Raw genomic sequence first — 18,798 nt, forward strand, 5'->3', positions numbered from 1 at the left:
TAAAGTAGCAAAGCTGCTGCCTTAATTTAGTGCCCCTTTTAGCCGCCGGACTCCCCTGCACCGCGTGAGGCGCAATGAAGGAGGCGGGTGGGACGACAGAAAGAAACTGCAGCCGCCACCTTCCCGCGCAGCACCATCAAAATTCGCCCCCACGACTCGCACATTCGTTCCAAAAAGTTTCTAAAAAAAAAAAAAACTAAAAACGCTGCAAATCAATAAATATGAGATGTTTTGAACGCTGCGGATTGCAAGGCCGAGCATCCACGTATTCCACAGGAGGGCGGACTGGCACTTCAATTAGAAGGACATGAATTCATAAGTTTTTCCTCCTCCTTTTGTTTCTCAGTGAGTGCGAGAACGCAGACGAGAGAAAACTCACAGTTTTTAACACCAATAAAATTTCTTTTAACACCAAAAAGAAAAGAAAAAAAGACGGCAGCCAAATGAGGGCTATTTTTTTCTTGCCGATTTCGTGGGCGTTTATTTATTTATTTATATTTTTATTTTCTGCAAATTGTGCCGGAGACAAAAGAAAATAAAAAGAACACCAACAAATAACATATCATATCGTCCTTATTTTCACTGCAGAGTTCTCTACGGAAAAAAAAAAAACCCTCAATAGGATCATCATCGTGCGCATGTTGCAGCCCGGAAACAGACAGAGTCGAAAGAACCAAGTGTTTACAATGAGATGCCACATCACTCGCATTAGCCTCATTCTCTATAACAATGGATTCACTTGAAAAACTCAGTTTTCGCAGTAAAATCTCTCTCTCAGCCGTTCTAATCGACTTGAGAGATCCACTGTCCAACCTGAAGTGCGCACCCACCAAACGCTTAGCGAGCATCAACACGGTTTCCCCATCACTCACCGTAACTAAAACCACCTGACACCTCGTGGCTGATACATAAATAAGAACATGAATTACGTCAGAGCCCTCTGAATACCGAAGGTTGTCTTGCGGTGCAGCAAGAAAGGGGAGGCTACCGGTGTGTTGGCCATCATCCATAGAGGAGTATATACACCTGCAACAGCAGCAGAAACATCGTCGTCGTCATCATCCAAATCAGTATCGTCAGCGTTCTCCTCGTCGGGAAATGTACCTGCGGTATTTCGATCTTCTTCTCTTCGTGGCGTCCAAGAGACAACAGTTGCTGCCTGGGCGGATTCAGTAGTCAAACGATCGGACTCGCAATTACAAGCATTCACACTGTTCAACTCTTTATGGTGGCTCTGAGCACTAGCACAGGACGGATTTGTAGCTTGCGGTGTCTTTGAGAGAAATTCAAAACATTTGCGGCATACCCGTCGTCGTTTATTTGCATGAAGCTTTTGTAATTTAACGAAAAAGCTCGAGCATGACGCACAGAAAATACCGCCAAAGTACCGACAATGATGACGCCTGCACCCGAAATTAAATTTGACCTCACATACTTCGCACTTCTGTATTGAGCTATCAGACTTACATTCGCCTAATACGGATAGCCTGATCGACATATGCCATAATTTATTTCTACTGCATTTATTAACAGACATAAAAAAGAATATGTGCATACAAATACATATAATAATATCACACGTGAGGGACATCCGTAACAGTAATGATAAGGCCAACCATATAAAGGAAGCTAAGCCGCAGACACACACACTATATATATAGGGAGAGAGAGAGAAAAAGAAAAAACAAGGGAAAACATTGTTGTTGCTTTTTGGTGTTGTTTCTTTTCACAAAAATTGCCTCTACCGTCATGTGCAGCAACTTCAATCACGGCCCCAGTGAGTCCTCACCATCACTCTTTTTTACCATGAAAGACAATGGCAACCAAGAAATATCCGCCTGAGACGGTGAAGAAGAGTCCCCGTCGTCACTTCCGCTCATGGAGTCTTCAGGCAGGCTGCCATTTGCGAAGGAGTTGTGGATCATCGTTCTAAGAGTGCCGCGCGCAACAGGCCCGAGACGGTGCAGAAATTCATTCAACATGTCGTCGGGGCCAGGGGCTGAGCCGAGCGAAGAGTCGCGGATGGTCACGTCAAGTTCATACGGCGGAAAAGGCCGATCCATTTCCCAGCCACCAGGAACCAAAGGAGTGCAGCGAGCAGCAGCAGCATTATAGGGTAATGTGGCACGTAAAACCCGCACAAAATGACGGACGAGCAGATTTGCCTGTTGCCGAGGCAGGACACAAACACGGCCAAGATCAGTGCGGAGCACAACCGATTCCAGAGGATGAGGGTGCGGCGCCGCCATGCCGCGAAGATATCGCCAGCTTGGGCTGGGTGAAGCTCCACGTCTTTCCACACGGGCTTCCAAAAGCATAGCGAAGTCACGGAGCAAGGCTTGATTTTATTCCACCACTTTTTGGATTAATTCGGCTCGAAGCAGGCTTTCTCCTGGTGAGGCAATGTGTGTGCTTCGTGTGCTGCTTCGGCGGCGGACTCGGCTTGTTCCATTTCGTGTGTCCATATCTTTTTGGAGCTGTCACGGCTGCCGCGCGGGATATGGCGCTCAGCTGCTCGCACGATGCCTCTGCGAATGTCCAATCATGTGGACGCAGTGGCAAGGAGTGTTTTACACAACGAGGTGTAAAAGCAGGCCAATCCGCTTTGCGCAGAGCAAACGTGGCTTTCGTCCGTCAAGGCAGCGTGTTGGCTATTCGCGGAATGCCATCATCCATCCCCGCCGAGTAAGATATTAAGCAGTGGTCCGAATCCATGTAGGGAGTGGATTGCCAGTGGGTGACACGTAGCGCACGATACGCAGTCACGTCAGGGGACGAAGCATTACGATTTGTGATCCGTGTTGCCTGCGCCGGGTCATTTGCAAGTTCAAAATTGAAATCAATTAAAATAGCAACGAAGCTTTCTCCTCCAGTCGTTGAGGGTATATATGATGGTCCCAGAGTTCATGATGTAAACTCAGTTAACCTGCGATAATCGCTGCGGGTCCAAGCAACGGACGATATTGATAAATTTAGAATCCTGAACAGTTTCCATGGGAAGGTTGTAGAGATTCACCACGCAAATGCTGCGACAGCCCGGTGGAAATACACGGACAGCAATGGTCTCCAGGAGGTCTTTGACAGGGAGCGACAGGCGCTCGCACGGCAGAGAGTGGCGCACCAAAATGGAAACGCCACCACCGCGCCCAGTGCGGCCTGAAGAAAGTCATTATGGCCTGAAACTTTTGCCGCTACGTCACCACGGTTACTTATTTCCTGGAGAAGAACGATGTCAGGTTGGGGCAGCTCCCATCGCGCAGCAAATAAAATCTTTTCTACGGACGAGAGGCCTGCAACGTTGAGCTGCCAAATATTAATGTAGCCATCCTCCTCGGTGCCAGGGTTCTTGTGGACGTCACCGCAACTGGTGATATCAACGGCGTGACCGCCGCGAAACGGTCGTGCAGTTTTGTCCGACAGTCCGCAGGCACACCGCCTCACCTCCCCACACCGGGCATGGCGTGGTACCTTCTCGAGGGGTGAATTCGTCTTGGTCTCCGTCGTGCTCGCAGCAACGCCCTGCTACACAGTTGATATACGCAACCAGAGCCCCAGCACCGCGAAAGGGTACGGACCTCATTGCTGGAGTACACTGCAATACATATATCGTGTAATTGTCGTTAAGTTCTTACCCACAGTCACAAAAAAAAAAAGCAAGGCATTTAGGGGCAAATACAGCCACAGCGGGGCGTCAAAAAACAAACAAACGAGATGAATGGTGAAAAGCAACACTGCACGGCTGCCCACGCTGCGGCAAGCCGCGGGACACATGCTGGAAAGTAAAATAAAACAAAAACAAATTCGTCTTCCATTATGTATTCACTCAAAAAAACAAAAAGCTGCACGTTGGTGCGCGTGTCTCGCCCGAAGATAACAAAATAAGATACACTCGTTATAGCCGTTTAAACCCCAGGTGCCCACACATTATTTATATTCCACTGGGACACTCGGCGTGGTTTCGTGCCCCCCATTCCATTGTCTCTTTTATTAGCCGGCGCCGTCGGAGTGACACACAAAGCCGAGCGCGCCTCTGGTCAAACAAACAAACAAAAAACAAGAACACTGAGTAGATCTCGCCGTTGTCGGAGGACCACAACACGGGGGGAGATTAAAAAAACAAACAAACAAAAACCACGCGATGATGACCTCGGGGGGAGCATGCTTCCACATGGAGGAAGGGGCCTGCGCGGCGAGGAGATCGTAAAAAAAAAATAAGTAAAAAAAGCGTGCACAAGAAGTGGCGACTATTCCAGAAGGTGCGTGGGGAGACGCAAATGTCCCCACCGGAGGCAGGGGCCCCGCCGCGTTACGCCCCGTAAAGGGCCGAAAAGCCGCACAGCCCCAGCAGCAACACCCGAGACACGCCCCCACGCATGGAGCCGTCACCTTTACCTTTTTTGGCGTCGCTTTTCCTGACCAGTTTTAGTTCACCGACACTCAGTGGGCGGTCGTACAGAAAGACGTTCGTCACCGTCACATCGCTGCCGCTGCCTCCCTCGTCGCCCCCAAAGTAGAATTGTGGGATTTCAAACCCCTGCGTCTCAAGTGTCGTATCGTCTCCGAGCTCCCCACAATCACACCATCCACGTACACGGAGCCCTTGTTGCCGTCCTGCAGCATCAGCGCCACCTGGTGTTCTTTCTCCCCGGCTCCCACGTGGTGTCCTGTGCTTTTGTTGTCCCATCAAACACCGTCTCCCACCTACTTTCCGCGTTGTGCGACAGCCCAATGAAGTTCGTGCTGACGGGTGCATCCAGACCCGCACCCGGTAGAGGAGTGCCCAACTTCGGAAAATTTTTGGATCATCACCTTCGCCACAATAGTGAAATCGCAGCTTACAAAGGTATGCGGTCCATTATGCTCCCGGCTGCTCACGGGCCACGTTGCCCCAGAACCAAGCCCCGTGAATTCAAACCCATCTTTGGCCTTCATTGTATTCTTTGTAACAATTGCATTCACGCAAATGTAATCGTCAATCCACGTGTCACCACCGGATGATGCGTTGGACAGGAAACCAACCAGACCCGTCGTGGGTGTAAACAACTCAGAGGAGAAATCCAGCTGTGCCCAACTCTTCAAGACGTAATTGATCATCTGTAGCCCCTCGGTTAGTGGGACAGGTGAAATGGTGTTGCTTGCTTTAATAATCCCATCCTGCAAAATGTGCAACGCACCATCCGAGTGCAGCAGGGTGTGAAAACGTTCCAAGTTATTATCCATGGCAACAGGTCCAAAAGAAACGTGCGGTTGTTTTCCATGACCCAAAGATGGAACACATTTTCCTTTTTCTCCCCCGAGAAGTACCTTTTCCAATCGTACAGCATCACCTTCACTCCCTCAATGATCGCGGTGATAGGGCTCCCAGAGGCAAATTGTCTTCCCGAAAGACTCCCAATTGTGAATTGGTCCACACGCCTGAGAGTGTCCCAAGTACCCTCGTCCACGTTGCCCCCATGTCACGCGAATCAAACAAACTCTGGTCATCTTTACACTGAACGATCATGAAAATTTGTCTCCTATTCCATTCGGTGATGCGGGGGTTAAAGCATTCCGCAGGAGAAATGCCCTCTGGGAACACCCAGTTGTTGCCGTTGTCCGTCGAATAAGTGATCCTGGAGAAAGATTGATTTTCCCCATTCCTCGCCCTCAGGGTAAACACAAGTGTGCCACCCTGCATCACAATGCCTGAACTACCACCCTCAAAATCCGACAGGTTGCTTTTAATCCTTTGGGGGATCTGTCGTGAAAGTGACTTGGGTTCAGCCCAGTCGATCAATTTACTTTGCATGCCGTCATTGGAGTGCGTGGCATCACCCTCAGCCAGTTGAATATCCCAGCCATCCGTATTATAGCGACCATAATTTTTTCCACATATTGTGACTCTCCACAAGTAGAAGCACTTTATTGTCCTTTGCAATCGCTGTGGAGTTGCACGCAACACCAAAAAGATCCTCTTCATTCACTGTACTAAACAGTGTGCGTACCCTCCATTTATCCTTATTGTTCTCGGCGGCAATTAACGGCCACCTCCCCGCGGCGTTGATTTACCCCGCCACAATATCAGAGGGAAGCACATTCAATCTATAGTGGGAGGCTTTATACTCGGTGTGACCTTCAGCAAATGCAATCATCACTCCACCAGCACGGACAAGAGAAGGCGCAGCGAATGAATCCCTCATTCCACTCTTGCCAGAACCACTTTTTATTACCATCGGCGTCTTCATCGGCAAATAAATGTCAACCGGTTGTGGCATTCGCACATCCCCTGACTTATCGCCCTTCTACGTTAGCAGCCCAACCAGTGCCGCAGCACATCATCATGACGAGGAGTAGCAACACCGCAAAAGTAAACAAGCGCTTGGACATGTTGGGGCTCTGTTGCTCACTCTCTCTTCCTTCCCTCCTCCTTCCGCTGGATCCGGTCACGCGGCGACGGTTGTGTGTGCGGGGTGCCTTCACTGCAGCAACACGTGAGAGCATATAAATACGTGTGTGTGTGGGCGGTGTGTGTGTTGTTGGTCCTTTCTGAGCCTTCGAATTTCACAGTGGCGATTCGCGCTTGTTTTCTTTCTTTCCTAGCGTGTCTGTGCTCAAGAAGTGGAGAATACAGCAACAGCGGCAATACACCAGAAAGGTCAGCGGTGAGCAGAGCAGAGCACCCAAGCGGAGAGCGGGGCACGAGACAATCCGGAAGGGACGGCACGGAGGACCATCGCCCACAGAAAAGAGCAGCAACACGGCAAGTCACGGCGGGCCGTCGGTGTGTGCGGGCCAGCCCTCACGCGGTGCAACACGCCACACCCAACAGGAAATGACAGGCAGGCAGAGAGAAATGAATGGATGCCGTCAGGACGCACTCACAATCCACATGGCCCGTGAGCATGCGGCCACTCCACGCAGGAACACAGAAGAAAAGGATGAGAGGGGAAAAAAGCAAGAAGCAACACAACACACACGGAAGGAAAAAATTACAAGCGGGAAAAGCACCGCCACGTCCCTCACCCTGGCCGGCAACTCCATACCAGCCCACACACACACACACACACACACCATCGCAGTGCCGTCAGTCCGCAGGTAAGAGGATTCGGCCCTCCACACAAAAAACGCGCACAGAGCCAGCAATCACCCAACATGGAAGAGGAGAAGAGACCCACCGCCACCACCTCCAGTTCAATCCCAAAGCCAACGGGATACGGCCACAGCCCGCAGCCGGCACACAACGCACACCGAGCTAGCAATCACCTAAAGAGCCACACGCAAAATTGATTCCCCATCCATCCATGACGCAGCGCCTCACTCCATGCGGTCACACGGAGCGCATTGTTTCCCCAATAGAACTTACTCGTCGTCCATCCCTTGAAGATGCTTCTCTTAATGATCGGTCCTAAAACAAAATAGAATGAAAAGTAAAATGTATTAACACTACGATACAGCTAAAGACGGTAATTCCTTAATAACAGAGCAATTCTCTTATTACGTCTTGTATACAAACAGAAGCATTCACATTAATATAAATTCTTCAATATTTTCTTACCAATAACCAAAATGCCCCTGGCATCCCTGATTTGTTTTTCTGTCGTTGTGAAGGAATATCGCGTTGTAATTCTTTGGCATCTGTGCGCCTTACTCCCAAAGCGGATGGTGCACCGGTGCCGTATAAAAAAACAAACATTCACATGTATTAAACAACTCAAAATATTTTTTTCACCAGAAATATAATTTCCCTTTCCTCACTTAATTTCTTCTGTCACTGCTATTATCACTCGCGTTGAACATTCTTAACACCTCTGTGCTTTGCTGCCGCCCGATGCTGGTGCACCTGCACCGTATGCACACACAAGCGTCTATATATATATATATATATATATCAAAAAAAAAAATTTTACCACAAATTAAAATGTCTCTTTCACTTTTCATTTCCTAATCTGTTTCTTTTTTTGTTTTTGTTGTTCTTTCACACTTCGGAGAGCTTTTTTTCGTATAAGGTCTCTGGATGATACAGACACCTGGTACTGGCGCACCTTTTCCTTCCAGAACGCCACAATTTTTTTTTCAGCGTCGCTCAAATCATTGGCATTGACGGGACCACATCTCTGCCAGCCATTCATCGGCGTGCTGTCTGCGTGCTGCACATAAATAATATCCCACGACAATTGTCGAGAAAATTTCTCCCAACCATTAAAATATTTAGCCATACGCTCATTGAACTGCCTCACGGTGCTGGGTATGATGTGATGCTCACTCGCCGTAGTCATCCGCAGCCCAACCAGCGTCTTCGGATTTGAGTTCACAAAGAAAAAGGCGTCCACCAGCGGAAAGTTTTGGGCCACCGGTTTGTACAACACCCGACGCTCTATATTAATCTTCTTTTTAAGATTTTTCAGGCACCGTAAAAGAAAGGGCTTGAGGGGGCGCTCATTTGGATGCTCTCTCAACGCACAGAGATGTGGCGGAGCATTTTGTTCTACTTTCAGCTCCGTGAGTTTCGGTATTATTGCACTTAAAAAGGCCTCGCTCAAAAAAGTAAACACTGAATGCTTTTCAAGGGCTTTTGATAAGAGATCGTCCTTGAGGGCCAATATGAGTAAAATAAAATCATTCGGCGCCATTAACTCCGCCAAATTGCATGTCACCAAATTTCCGAGATAGGAAGATACCAGTGCATTCAAAGGCAATTCGGATTTTTTTCCTCCTCGTACTCGTACGACCCTTACAAGTTTGTGAGAGATGCGATTATCATCACACACTTCATTACTCCCCAAAATAGAGTAATATTTGGTATCAAAAAGGTTCATTGATTTAACTGTACTTTCGCACGAGTCAATCCGATCATAGTATTTGCGCTGATCAAAGACGTAGCGAAGAAGTGGTCCCACTTTATCCATGCGATCCTTCACCTTTTTCCAGTAGTCCGCTTCTTCCTCCTCCTCTTCCTCCTCCGCTTCTTCCTCCTCCTCTTCCTCCTCTTCCTCCTCTTCTTCCTCCTCTTCTTCCTCTTCTTCCTCCTCAAGCTGCCCATTGTGCTCCTTCCAAATGCACATTGCCTTCACATCGCTCTGGTCAGGGCAATTAATTATGATTTGTTCCGCTCCCACCAGCTTCGCCCACGATTCGTAGTTGTTTTTGTTCGGTGGTGTCACCACAATCATGCCCCATCCCTCGCAAGGCAAAGTATTAGACGGTTGATGACCCTTCAATGCCATATCGTAGATAATATACCCTTTCACACCACGCCCAGAAAACCCGTCCAAAATATCCACGATATTAGACGCCGCGCGGTGTTTTTTCACCGTTTTGGCGGTCTTGTCAAAGAGAAATTTTCGATCTCCAAAACAGTAAGCAACCATTTGCAGTCGCTCCGCATCGTAGTGTAGCAGCTGGTAAAGGAGGTAAGAGCCGGCATTCATTGACTTTCCGATCCCGGGCGTCCCAATCAACACACGTCGCCTAGGCGAAAGTTTTTTCTTACAGTGACCGCTGAACCACGCGGTGAGATCCTTCCTGACGATCTGCCACACTCGCTCCACCTCACAGTTCACATAGCAGTCAGGAATAAATTCATCCACCCCCCCTTCCCACGTGTACGGCCATCCCTTGTCCGAGGTGAGCACCATCAGCCTGAGACGCGGTGCACCGGATTGCTCCACACCGTCATCCTTTTCGAGAGTGTCGCCAACCGCCTTGTACATCCATGACTGTGCTGGTTTCCCCTCCTTCACCTCCATTCCCATTTCCGTGTCGTCAGAAACTTCCACCACATGATGCCAACTCGCATTGTACACAGACTCGTAGTGTCCCTCCAGCACATGCATCCTTCAGCCACCTTCGTTGAATTCCGCGCCTGAGAGAAGACTATTTATTATTCTCTTCTGCGTGAGAATCGATTATATACCTGTTTTCGTGGTTGGATTGAGTTAAAGCCAGAATAATCTTCCGGGCAGCTGGCCGGATTCTGAAATAATCTATGGAAACCAAACAAGTTAGGAAAAAAGGTTCTTTATTTAATGGCTTCAATTTTTTCTTTTCATTCAATATATATAGAATTCTGTGGACCACTAGCATGGTCCTATAGTCCTCAGTTAGGATTTACATATAATTACTTACGAAGTGGCAGACTTTGGGGTCCTCCAACCACAAGACCCCGCCGCGTGGTGGGAATCAAGGGGGTGGGTGGGATGGCAAAATAAAAACAAATATTATCTTGCCTCTATCGGTTCCCTGCCCCTACAAAGTCGCGTTCTTCCCAAAAGATTCATACGGTAGAAAGTATCATAAAGAATGCCTTCATTTATCAGGATATAAACATACATTAATTAAGTTAGCCAGCTCTCCCGCGATCATTCTTTTCACAAGCTCCTAAACACTAACCACCAAGCAAAAAAAGGAATAAGAGTAAGAGAGAGATGGGGCAAATATGCACGAAAATAACTGACAGCCACAACAAAAGAATCACCTACACGGTTTGAAATGCACACCACATGCACAAGGACCACCACAACGACGGCAAGTGGGTGCCATCCACCCAGCACAGTGTTTTAAAGCGCAAACAATAACAACAATGTGGTGAGCGCGGAGGGTTCGTCCACGCATCCCGCTCGCCACAGTCCCGCACCCGTGTGGCACCGCCGTCACCGCACACACTCTGCAAGAGGACGTGGGCACATGAACCCTGACACAAACACACAAAATTTGGAGGAGTATTCGGTGCAGCAACGGCCACACGCAAGGACTCCAAATCATACACGCCACAACAGCGATGCATCATGGTAAGTTCCAACACAACAGAAAGGAGGGCAATTACACGCTTTATGAAAAATCCCCGCAATTCGCGCGGCAAAAAAGAGCCATGACACTCCCTTTCTTACTGCATTCGCCGTTCATATTCCCAAAGCGTGGCCCTGCAGATATCGCCCCTCCATGGTGAAAACGAATTCCTCGTTGTGTTGCCATCGCGCAGCAACCCGCCTGAATAAAAACAAAAGGAAAATCAGGCGTCTGTACACCTGGAGGGAAGAGGAACTCCACCGCAGTGTCCTCCACGACGCAAACACCCCACATCCAGTGCCCGGTGTCGTGTGCGGACTCCGCGAGGAGGTTGTGGGCACGCCACTGTGCCACGCGTCGTGTCCCCTCGAAACACAACAGCAGACGTGTTCCCTTCCGGTCGCACTCGTGGTGGTGGTATCCGCTGCCTCGCTGCGTGCTGGTGGCGTCGACTACGATGTTGCAGTGTGATATTGGATGCCCGACAGGAGCGGTGCTGAGTTGGGTGAGCAATGCCCTCTGCGGCGAGAAACACAGCGCGACTCTTGACCGCGGCGCTCACGCACCTCCTTCCGCTCCTCTCCCTCCATCCGGCAACCGCACAGCCGCCAGCACATTGTCCCCGAAACAACACACGTGAAAGCGTGGCAGCATATCTCTCGAGAGAACAGAGCGACAGCCACACACTGCGGCCATCGTGCCGACAAGTCCGACGCGGCCGCGCCCACACCCACAGCAGCAGACACACAAAAAGAGATCTTCCACTCCGTGCCAAGTCCTCGTGCGTGATGGTGCGGCATTTCAGAGCAATACCGCCACACGCCGTGCAGCATTCCCGCAGGGGATGAAAGCCACGACGCACTCTCAGTACATCTTTCTTTTTCATTTCCGCGGAATGCAGCAGCTGCCAGAACCGAGTGCACGAGAAGCATCAAGCTGCACTGCAACATGTACGCCGTGTGGTTGTGTGTCTGCAGACACGCAAAGAAAAAAAAAGAGCCACGCACGTGAAAGAACAAAAAAAACGCAGCGGAGGTGCAGGACAGACAAAGAGAAGAAAGAAGGCAGCCAAAGCTCAAGATGGCACGGCAGCCCAACATGCGGCAACCCACAATACGCCTGCAGAAACAAAAAATAAAAACTTAAAATAAAAAACAAGAAAAAATAAAAATCAAAAACAGTTCCCTTGAAGAAGTTTTTCATGCTCACACACACAAAAAATAAAGAAATAACACAGTAACGCAGAAAAACAAAAAAAAAACGTGTATATTCTTCCTGCAAAAGTAAAAATATATTTGCGTCAGCCGTTCAACCCCCTGGTGTCCACACAACACCCACGTTTCATTGGGACGTTCAGTGCGTTGCTGCACATCTTAAATCCCTTCTTTACCGCACCATCGTCGTGGAGCTCAATGCCGACTGCAAATGTCATCAACATACGGAAACACTAAAGACATCCCGCCAATCTCAATATATTCCACTATATAAAAAAAAACAAGCATATAGAATAAAGCAAAAACGAATACCTCGCGGTGCGGTCCCGGGAAGAAGAGCACGTTTTTAAATAAAGAATTGCACAGGCGGAAAAGGGATATTCAAACCAAAAATAAAATTTATAAAATAAAAGGTATATCCAAGCAAAACGTCAATTATTCCAGAAGATGCGTGGAGAGGTACATATTGCTCCCACTGGAGGCAGGGGTCCCGCCGCGTTACGCCCCGTAGAGGGCCGCAAAGCCCCAGAAGCAGCAGCACCCGCAACACGCGCACAGAGTCTTCGCTTTTCTTTACCGTTTTTAGTTCATCGACACTCAGTGGGCGGTCGTACAGAAAGACGTTCGTCACCGTCACATCGCTGCCGCTGCCTCCCTCGTCGCCCCCAATGTAGAAATGTGGGATTTCAAACCCCTGCGTCTCAACTGTTGGCATCGTCTCCGGGGTCCCCACAGGCCGGCCATCCACGTACACTGAGCCCTTGTTGCCGTCCTGCAGCATCAGCGCCACCTGATATTCCCTCCCAGGCTCCCACGTGCTGCCATGTGCTGTTTTTTTGCCGTTGAGCACCGTTTTCCACGTTTTATTCATGCTGTGCGACAGCCCAATGAGCTTCTTACTCTTACTGTCCTCCAGAACCGCACCCAGCAGAGGAGTGCTCCCACTCGGAACCTGGTGGATGGTCACCGTCGCCACAAGAGTGAAATTGTGGCTCACAAAGCCGTACTGTTTATTAGGTCCCCACCTGCTCATAGACCACATTGCCCTGGACCCAGGCGCCGTGAAATTAAACCCATTTTTGGCCTTCGCTGCTTTTGTCGCAATTGCATTCACGCAACGGTAATCGTCGATCCATGTGACATCGCCGGACGATGCGTCGGACAGGAATCCAACCAGACCCGCCGTGGGTCTGGAAGACTCGGAGAAAGAGGCATCCAGTCTCGCCCAATTACTGAGGGTGGACTTGATCGTCTTCAGCTCCTCCGTCAGGCGGGCAAGGGATATGCCCCGGCGCGTCCCCACAACACTCTCTCGTGAAAGGTGCAACGCACCATCCGAGTTCAGCAGGGCGTTGGCAAGCGTCTCACCCATAGCATTCTCCACAAAAAGCGGCCCAACATGGAACGTGCGGCTATTGTCCGTCACCCAAAGGTAGAGCGGATTGGCCTTATTCTCCCCCGAGGCGTACCCTCTCTGAATTTACAGCATCACCTTCCTTCCCCCAATGGTCGCGGTGATGAAGGCATCCAAATGCAAACTTTCGTCCCAACGGACTCCTGAGTGTGACTTGACCCACACGCCCGGGAGTGTTCTGGCAGCATTCTTCCACGTTTTCCCCATTTCACGCGACTTGAACACACTCTGACCATTAAAAATTCAAAAATCATGAGAATTTGTCCCGTCTCCCATTCGGTGATGCGGGGGCCAAGGCATTCCACAGAAAAAATGCCCTCTGGGAACACCCAGTTGTTCTCCTTGTCCGTCGAATAATTGATCACGGAGAAAGGTTGATTTTTCCCGTTCCTCGCACTCAGGGAAAACACAAGCGCGTCATTCTGCATCACAATGCCTGAGCCACCAGCAGTCACAAAATCCTTCATTTGGCCTTGAGTGTGTGTGGAGATCTGTTGCAAGAAATATTTGGATTCTTCCCAGTTGATCATTCCGCTCGGTTCGCCGTCCTTGGGCTGCGTGGCCACACCAACAACCAGTTGAATAACTGAGTCACCCGCCGCCCTTTCCTCATCATCATTGTCGTACTTCTCTTCACAGATTCCCGCAAGTGGAAACACCTTATTGTCCCCTGCAATGGATGCGGGCCAACAAAAAACGCGCAAACGATCATCGCCATTCCTACTGCCAAGCACGGTGCGTGCCCTCCACTCCTTCTTGGCGATCTCAGCGACAATGGACGGCCACGTCTCCGCAGCCTTGATGTACCCGGCCACAATGTCGGAATAACGAGTCCCAAATAATTTCTCGCGATAGCCGTTATATTCGAGGAAGCCCTCAGCAAATGCAACCATAACCCCGCCCGCACGGACGAGAGAGGGTGCGGCAAATGCTTCCTTCACCCCAGTCTCACCAGTCCCATTTTTTGGCAACACCTGCGTCTTATTCGGCACAAAAATAACGACCCCTTGCAGCAGCTGCACACCCCCTGGCTTGCTCTCCATAGCGTGTGCACCTCCACTGCCGCAGCACATCATAACAAGAAAAAGAAGGAGCAGCACCGCAAAAGTAAACACATGCCGGGACATGTTGGGCCTCTGCGGCTCACTCTCTCCTCCTTCCCTCCTCCTTCCGCTGGATCCGGTCACGCGGCGACGGTTGTGTGTGCGGGGTGCCATTACAGCAGCAGCAACACGGGAGAGCATACAAATATGTGTGTCGGCGGTGTGTGTGCTGTTGTTGGTCCTTTCAGTGCCTTCAAATTTCACAGTAGCGTTTAGTCGTAACTTCCTTCTTCGTGTGTGTTTTCAATAAGTGAAAAGGACAACGACAGCGGCAAAAAGACAGTACAACAACGGTACACACCGCCACCACTCACAGCAAACCACAACATCACCGTCCCCGCAGCCATTATTCACAGCACCCCTCAAAAGCATAAAAAAATAATTTCAAAGTGTGAGCAGTCTCCCAATGGGGGACCGAAGGCCACGGACCTGCAAATAAGAAAAATGACAGGGGGCCACTTTTGCAGTGAGGGATACGAGAGTGGCACTGCAACGACACGGCAGCGTGATGCCCCGTGGAGAGTACCGATGAAGACCAGCAACATCGCCTGCAGGAAGAGTTGCTTTTCCCGCTCAAGAAAGAAGAAAAACAGCCTCAGCAGCCCAATAACGAGAGGTCGTCTGCACCTCCTCGCAGCACATGCAAGCTCTGCAGACACAAAGATGCAGGTGACGCTCTGCTGCACGCATGACGGCCGTCTCATCCTTCACAATGGCAATCGCATCCTGTCGCACCACACGCCGCAGTCGATGCGCACAGTCTCCGTCTCCCTCCCTCATTTCCCTCTCCCTGAGAACTCATCGGTGGACGTGGCACACTCACCAACATGTCTGAAAGCACTTGTTTTTCTTCTTCCCTCGCACATCGAACAGCAGCTCCGCCAAACGCATGCCACTCCTTCGTTCGCAGATTCCCCTCAGACACGCCTCCTGCCACCTTCATCGGCCCACAGGCACGCAGTCCGTAAAAGTCACGCAGTCGCCCCGCACGATGGAGCCGCACACACCAACACGGCACAAAGCCAATCGGCGCAAGCAGTGTCTGGACACACAGAACAGGTTGCCCCAGTCAACAACAGCCCCCTCCAAGCAGTGAGACAGGACTCGTCAGTAACAATCAAACAATCAGCCCTTAGTCTCCTCCTTCCGCCATGCACGAGGTTCTGCCCGCCCCATGCATCATACGTGGCGCCCGGGCTCTCAATGAGTAAAAAAGCATTATGCACCCCTCCGCTCATTGAGAAACCCTCTGAAAATTCTCAGCCAGTCGTCGCCATGGGCCATGCATGAGGAGCACCACGGCAAGAATGCACAGGATCTTATATGCAAAACCCTCAACTCATTCCACGTCAGTGAAAAGTATGGCATCATGCCTGGGCTTTACAAGAATGTCGGCTGGCGCTTCCCCGAGAGGCCTCCCATAAACACCGCACGTGGTCAAAGTAAAGAAAAAGCAACGCCTCCAGTCTGGCTGTCACCCCGCGGCAAACATCAAAGCACAATCCAACAAAATGCCGCAAATCATCACATATTCCACACAGACCATCGACAGCTTACGCGGCAAATGCACAGCACGGAAGAAGAGCCATGCTCACGAACACGCAACACACAGAAACAGTAAGAAAGTTGGGAAAAGCAGCACCCAAAGCCATTCTTTGTGGATGCAAATGATAATGGCACTAAACAACGCGAAGCACCAGTCGGGCACCACATGTGGGTCACAGACACCACCCACCTACCCACTCACTCTTCCTCCTCCCAATGGTGTGGCCCTCCTTCACCTCCACGAACACGCCTGTCCCTCAGTTATGTGTGCCTCTAACGCAAGCACTCAAGGTGCGTTTCGGTAATCCAAAATTCAACACCTATAAAAACAGAGGAAATGCTCGCAGAGGCCACACGGCTCCTCAACGCGCCCTCAAGCCCTCTTCACGACTCTGCAATGCGATGGAGACGAATACAGGCGGCTCTCGTGTCACAGAAGACGGCCAATGGGAGCGGTGCCCACATGCAGAGAATGCCAAGTAAAACAGAAAAGGGAGGAGGTTCGCAGAGGGTGTCACCCGCCACGCCTGATGTGTGTCTTCTCATTCGTGCGATGGAGAACCAACGACACGGTTGTTGCGGTGCCTGCCCGTGCGTGCACCTCACACTCGGGCCAATGAACGCCTCAAAAAACATCCTGCAGAGGGCATGCAGCTGACCGTGCAGACAATCCCGAGTCTCGTCAACGTTCCAGCAGCCGCTCTTTTGGCGAGGCGTCGCTCTCTTTCTTCCTTGTCTCCCGTGCGCCATCCTCGTATGAAATGAAAATGCTTTCCACAACTGGCGTCATCAAGCACCTCCAAATAAATTAGGAAGAATTCACGGCCTCGAGAAAAATTCCCAAAGTGGCAGTCAACGTGAACTCAGCAACGCATGTCATCTTCCGCAGCCGCGTGCATTGCAACTCCCCTCAGCCGCTCAGTTTTTCTTCCTTCCTTGTAGACCCAAACCGCATAGTACACTTGGATTTGCTCGGGTCCTCCACAGGCTCGTGTAACCGTGTCCACCACGCCCGTGCAGCTCGTGACTGCATCACTTCCCCGTCCACTTCTGCGGCACCGAATAGCGTGAAATAGGGATCAAAAAAAACACATCTACAAGGTAAACACACATGCATCGCTCCAACGGGTGCCACTGTGAGAAATCACACGACAGCACACTATCTCTCGCCCTCCCAACAGCGATTTGCCGTCAACAACAACAACGGCATTGAGAAGCAGCCTCGGGGCAATCCCTGAGCGCCATCCCCACCTCGGCGAGCGACCCACTCCGGGAACCCGGCACTCCAGTGCCGTTCCGGGAAGAACTCCCGCCACCGCCAACCGTTTTTCCCTGTCGCGTTGACGCACGGAACCCGCTTCAGAGAAACAACAACACGCTCCATTCAAAACGTGGCTATGAGAGTGCATGGCAACAGGCGCAGGGCGCACCCTCTCAGTTTCCAGTGCCGAAAAAGTAAAAGAGCATCAGTGCGGACTTGCTACAGCACGCACAGTTGTGCCTCTGTTGTCCTCCCTCGTGCTTTCCCAAATAAATCTTAATGCCCGCACTGCGGTAGCACGTGCCCTCACACCTCGTGGTGTTTAAAATGTGCCCCAGCACAAAGCAGCTGGTCCGGACGCTGGTAGATGACGTCTGCATTGCGCCAACAACAATCCCACGAGGGAAAAATTGCGGGCTCCTGGATTCTCCCGGCAATACGGGATACGGCCACAGCCACGCAGCCAACACACAACGCACACGGAGCGAGCAATCCCCCAAAGAGCCACACGCGGAAGCGGGCCCTCATCCATCAATGACGCGGCGCCTCATTCCATGCGGTCACACGGAGCACACCATTTCTCCAATAGAGCTTATCCTTCGTCCATCCCTTAAAAATGCTTCTGTTAGTGATGGGAATCAGAACACAATAGAAAAATATGGACAATGCAGTGGTACTGCGACACCGCCAGCCACAATGATTCCCTCATACCGGGGCAATTCTTCAATTATACCTCTTGTGCACACACACAATCAACATACTATATAGAAATCACCCAATGTTTTTCACCAGAAACCAAACAACCCCAATCCCTCCCTAATTTCTTCTGTCACTGTTATGTTCGATAGCTTTGGTCAGTTTTGACATCTTTTTGTAACACTGTCACCTGATGCTGGTGCACCTGCACCGTATGCACACACAAAAGTATCCAAAAATATATAAATCCCACAATATCTTTTTACCATAAATCAAAACTACCCCTTTCATTCCCTAATTTATTTTTACCATTTCGGTGGTTATTCCCCACCTCAGAGAGCTTCGTCTCTTCTAAATCCTCCGGATGATACTGCTGCTATGTACTGGCGCACCTCTTCCTTCCAGAATGCCGCTATTTCACGGCCTTCATCGTCGCTCACATTATAGGAATTGACGACATCACATCTCTGCCAGTCATTCATCGGCGTGCTGTCTGCGCGCTGCACACAAATAATATCCCACGACATGTCTCGGGATGATTCCCCCCAACCATTAAAATAAGCCGCCAGGCACTCAGTGAACTGCCTCACTGTGCTGGCGGTGGTGTGATGCCCACCCGCCGTAGTCATCCGCAGCCCCACCAGCGTCTTCCACGGTGACTTCAAAAAGAAAAAAAAAGTCCACAAGCGGAAAGCCTGCACCCGCCGGTATGCACAGCAGCCGATGCTTTATATTATTATTTTTATGGTATTCCATTGCAACCACTCCACATAAGACTCGGCGCGGTGCCCTTCAGAATTC

At 50.3% G+C, this 18,798-nt stretch overlaps 1 protein-coding gene and 4 pseudogenes across 1 annotated transcript, besides 15 other annotated features; all 5 read right to left on the reverse strand.

The window, feature by feature from the left end:
• Positions 1–6,841: part of a sequence feature (areas not merged during assembly with more than two copies in the genome that could not be assigned to a particular haplotype) that runs on past the window's edge.
• Positions 480–507: a sequence feature (AT_rich).
• Tc00.1047053506843.75 lies at positions 563–1,591 on the reverse strand (annotated as a pseudogene).
• Positions 1,866–3,163: a mobile genetic element.
• Tc00.1047053506843.80 lies at positions 4,307–6,481 on the reverse strand (annotated as a pseudogene).
• Positions 6,842–7,740: a sequence feature (heterozygous, Esmeraldo-like haplotype).
• Positions 7,028–7,050: a microsatellite.
• Positions 7,741–8,186: a sequence feature (areas not merged during assembly with more than two copies in the genome that could not be assigned to a particular haplotype).
• Positions 7,846–7,868: a microsatellite.
• On the reverse strand, positions 7,914–9,812 carry Tc00.1047053506843.100 (retrotransposon hot spot (RHS) protein, putative; the record flags this gene model as incomplete). The annotated part of the gene is made up of 1 exon (XM_809831.1): positions 7,914–9,812. The coding sequence occupies one exon, from the start codon at positions 9,810–9,812 to the stop codon at positions 7,914–7,916; it is 1,899 nt and encodes a 632-aa protein (XP_814924.1).
• Positions 8,187–9,170: a sequence feature (haploid, Esmeraldo-like haplotype).
• Positions 8,917–9,008: a microsatellite.
• Positions 9,171–9,340: a sequence feature (areas not merged during assembly with more than two copies in the genome that could not be assigned to a particular haplotype).
• Positions 9,341–11,073: a sequence feature (haploid, Esmeraldo-like haplotype).
• Positions 9,925–10,358: a mobile genetic element.
• Positions 11,074–18,798: a sequence feature (areas not merged during assembly with more than two copies in the genome that could not be assigned to a particular haplotype).
• Positions 11,895–11,941: a sequence feature (A-rich).
• Positions 12,367–12,390: a sequence feature (AT_rich).
• On the reverse strand, positions 12,565–14,637 carry Tc00.1047053506843.120 (annotated as a pseudogene).
• On the reverse strand, positions 18,259–18,798 carry Tc00.1047053506843.137 (annotated as a pseudogene).

Source organism: Trypanosoma cruzi, genomic scaffold (genome assembly GCF_000209065.1).
Source record: "Trypanosoma cruzi strain CL Brener 1047053517053 genomic scaffold, whole genome shotgun sequence".
NCBI classification, from domain to species: domain Eukaryota; phylum Euglenozoa; class Kinetoplastea; order Trypanosomatida; family Trypanosomatidae; genus Trypanosoma; species Trypanosoma cruzi.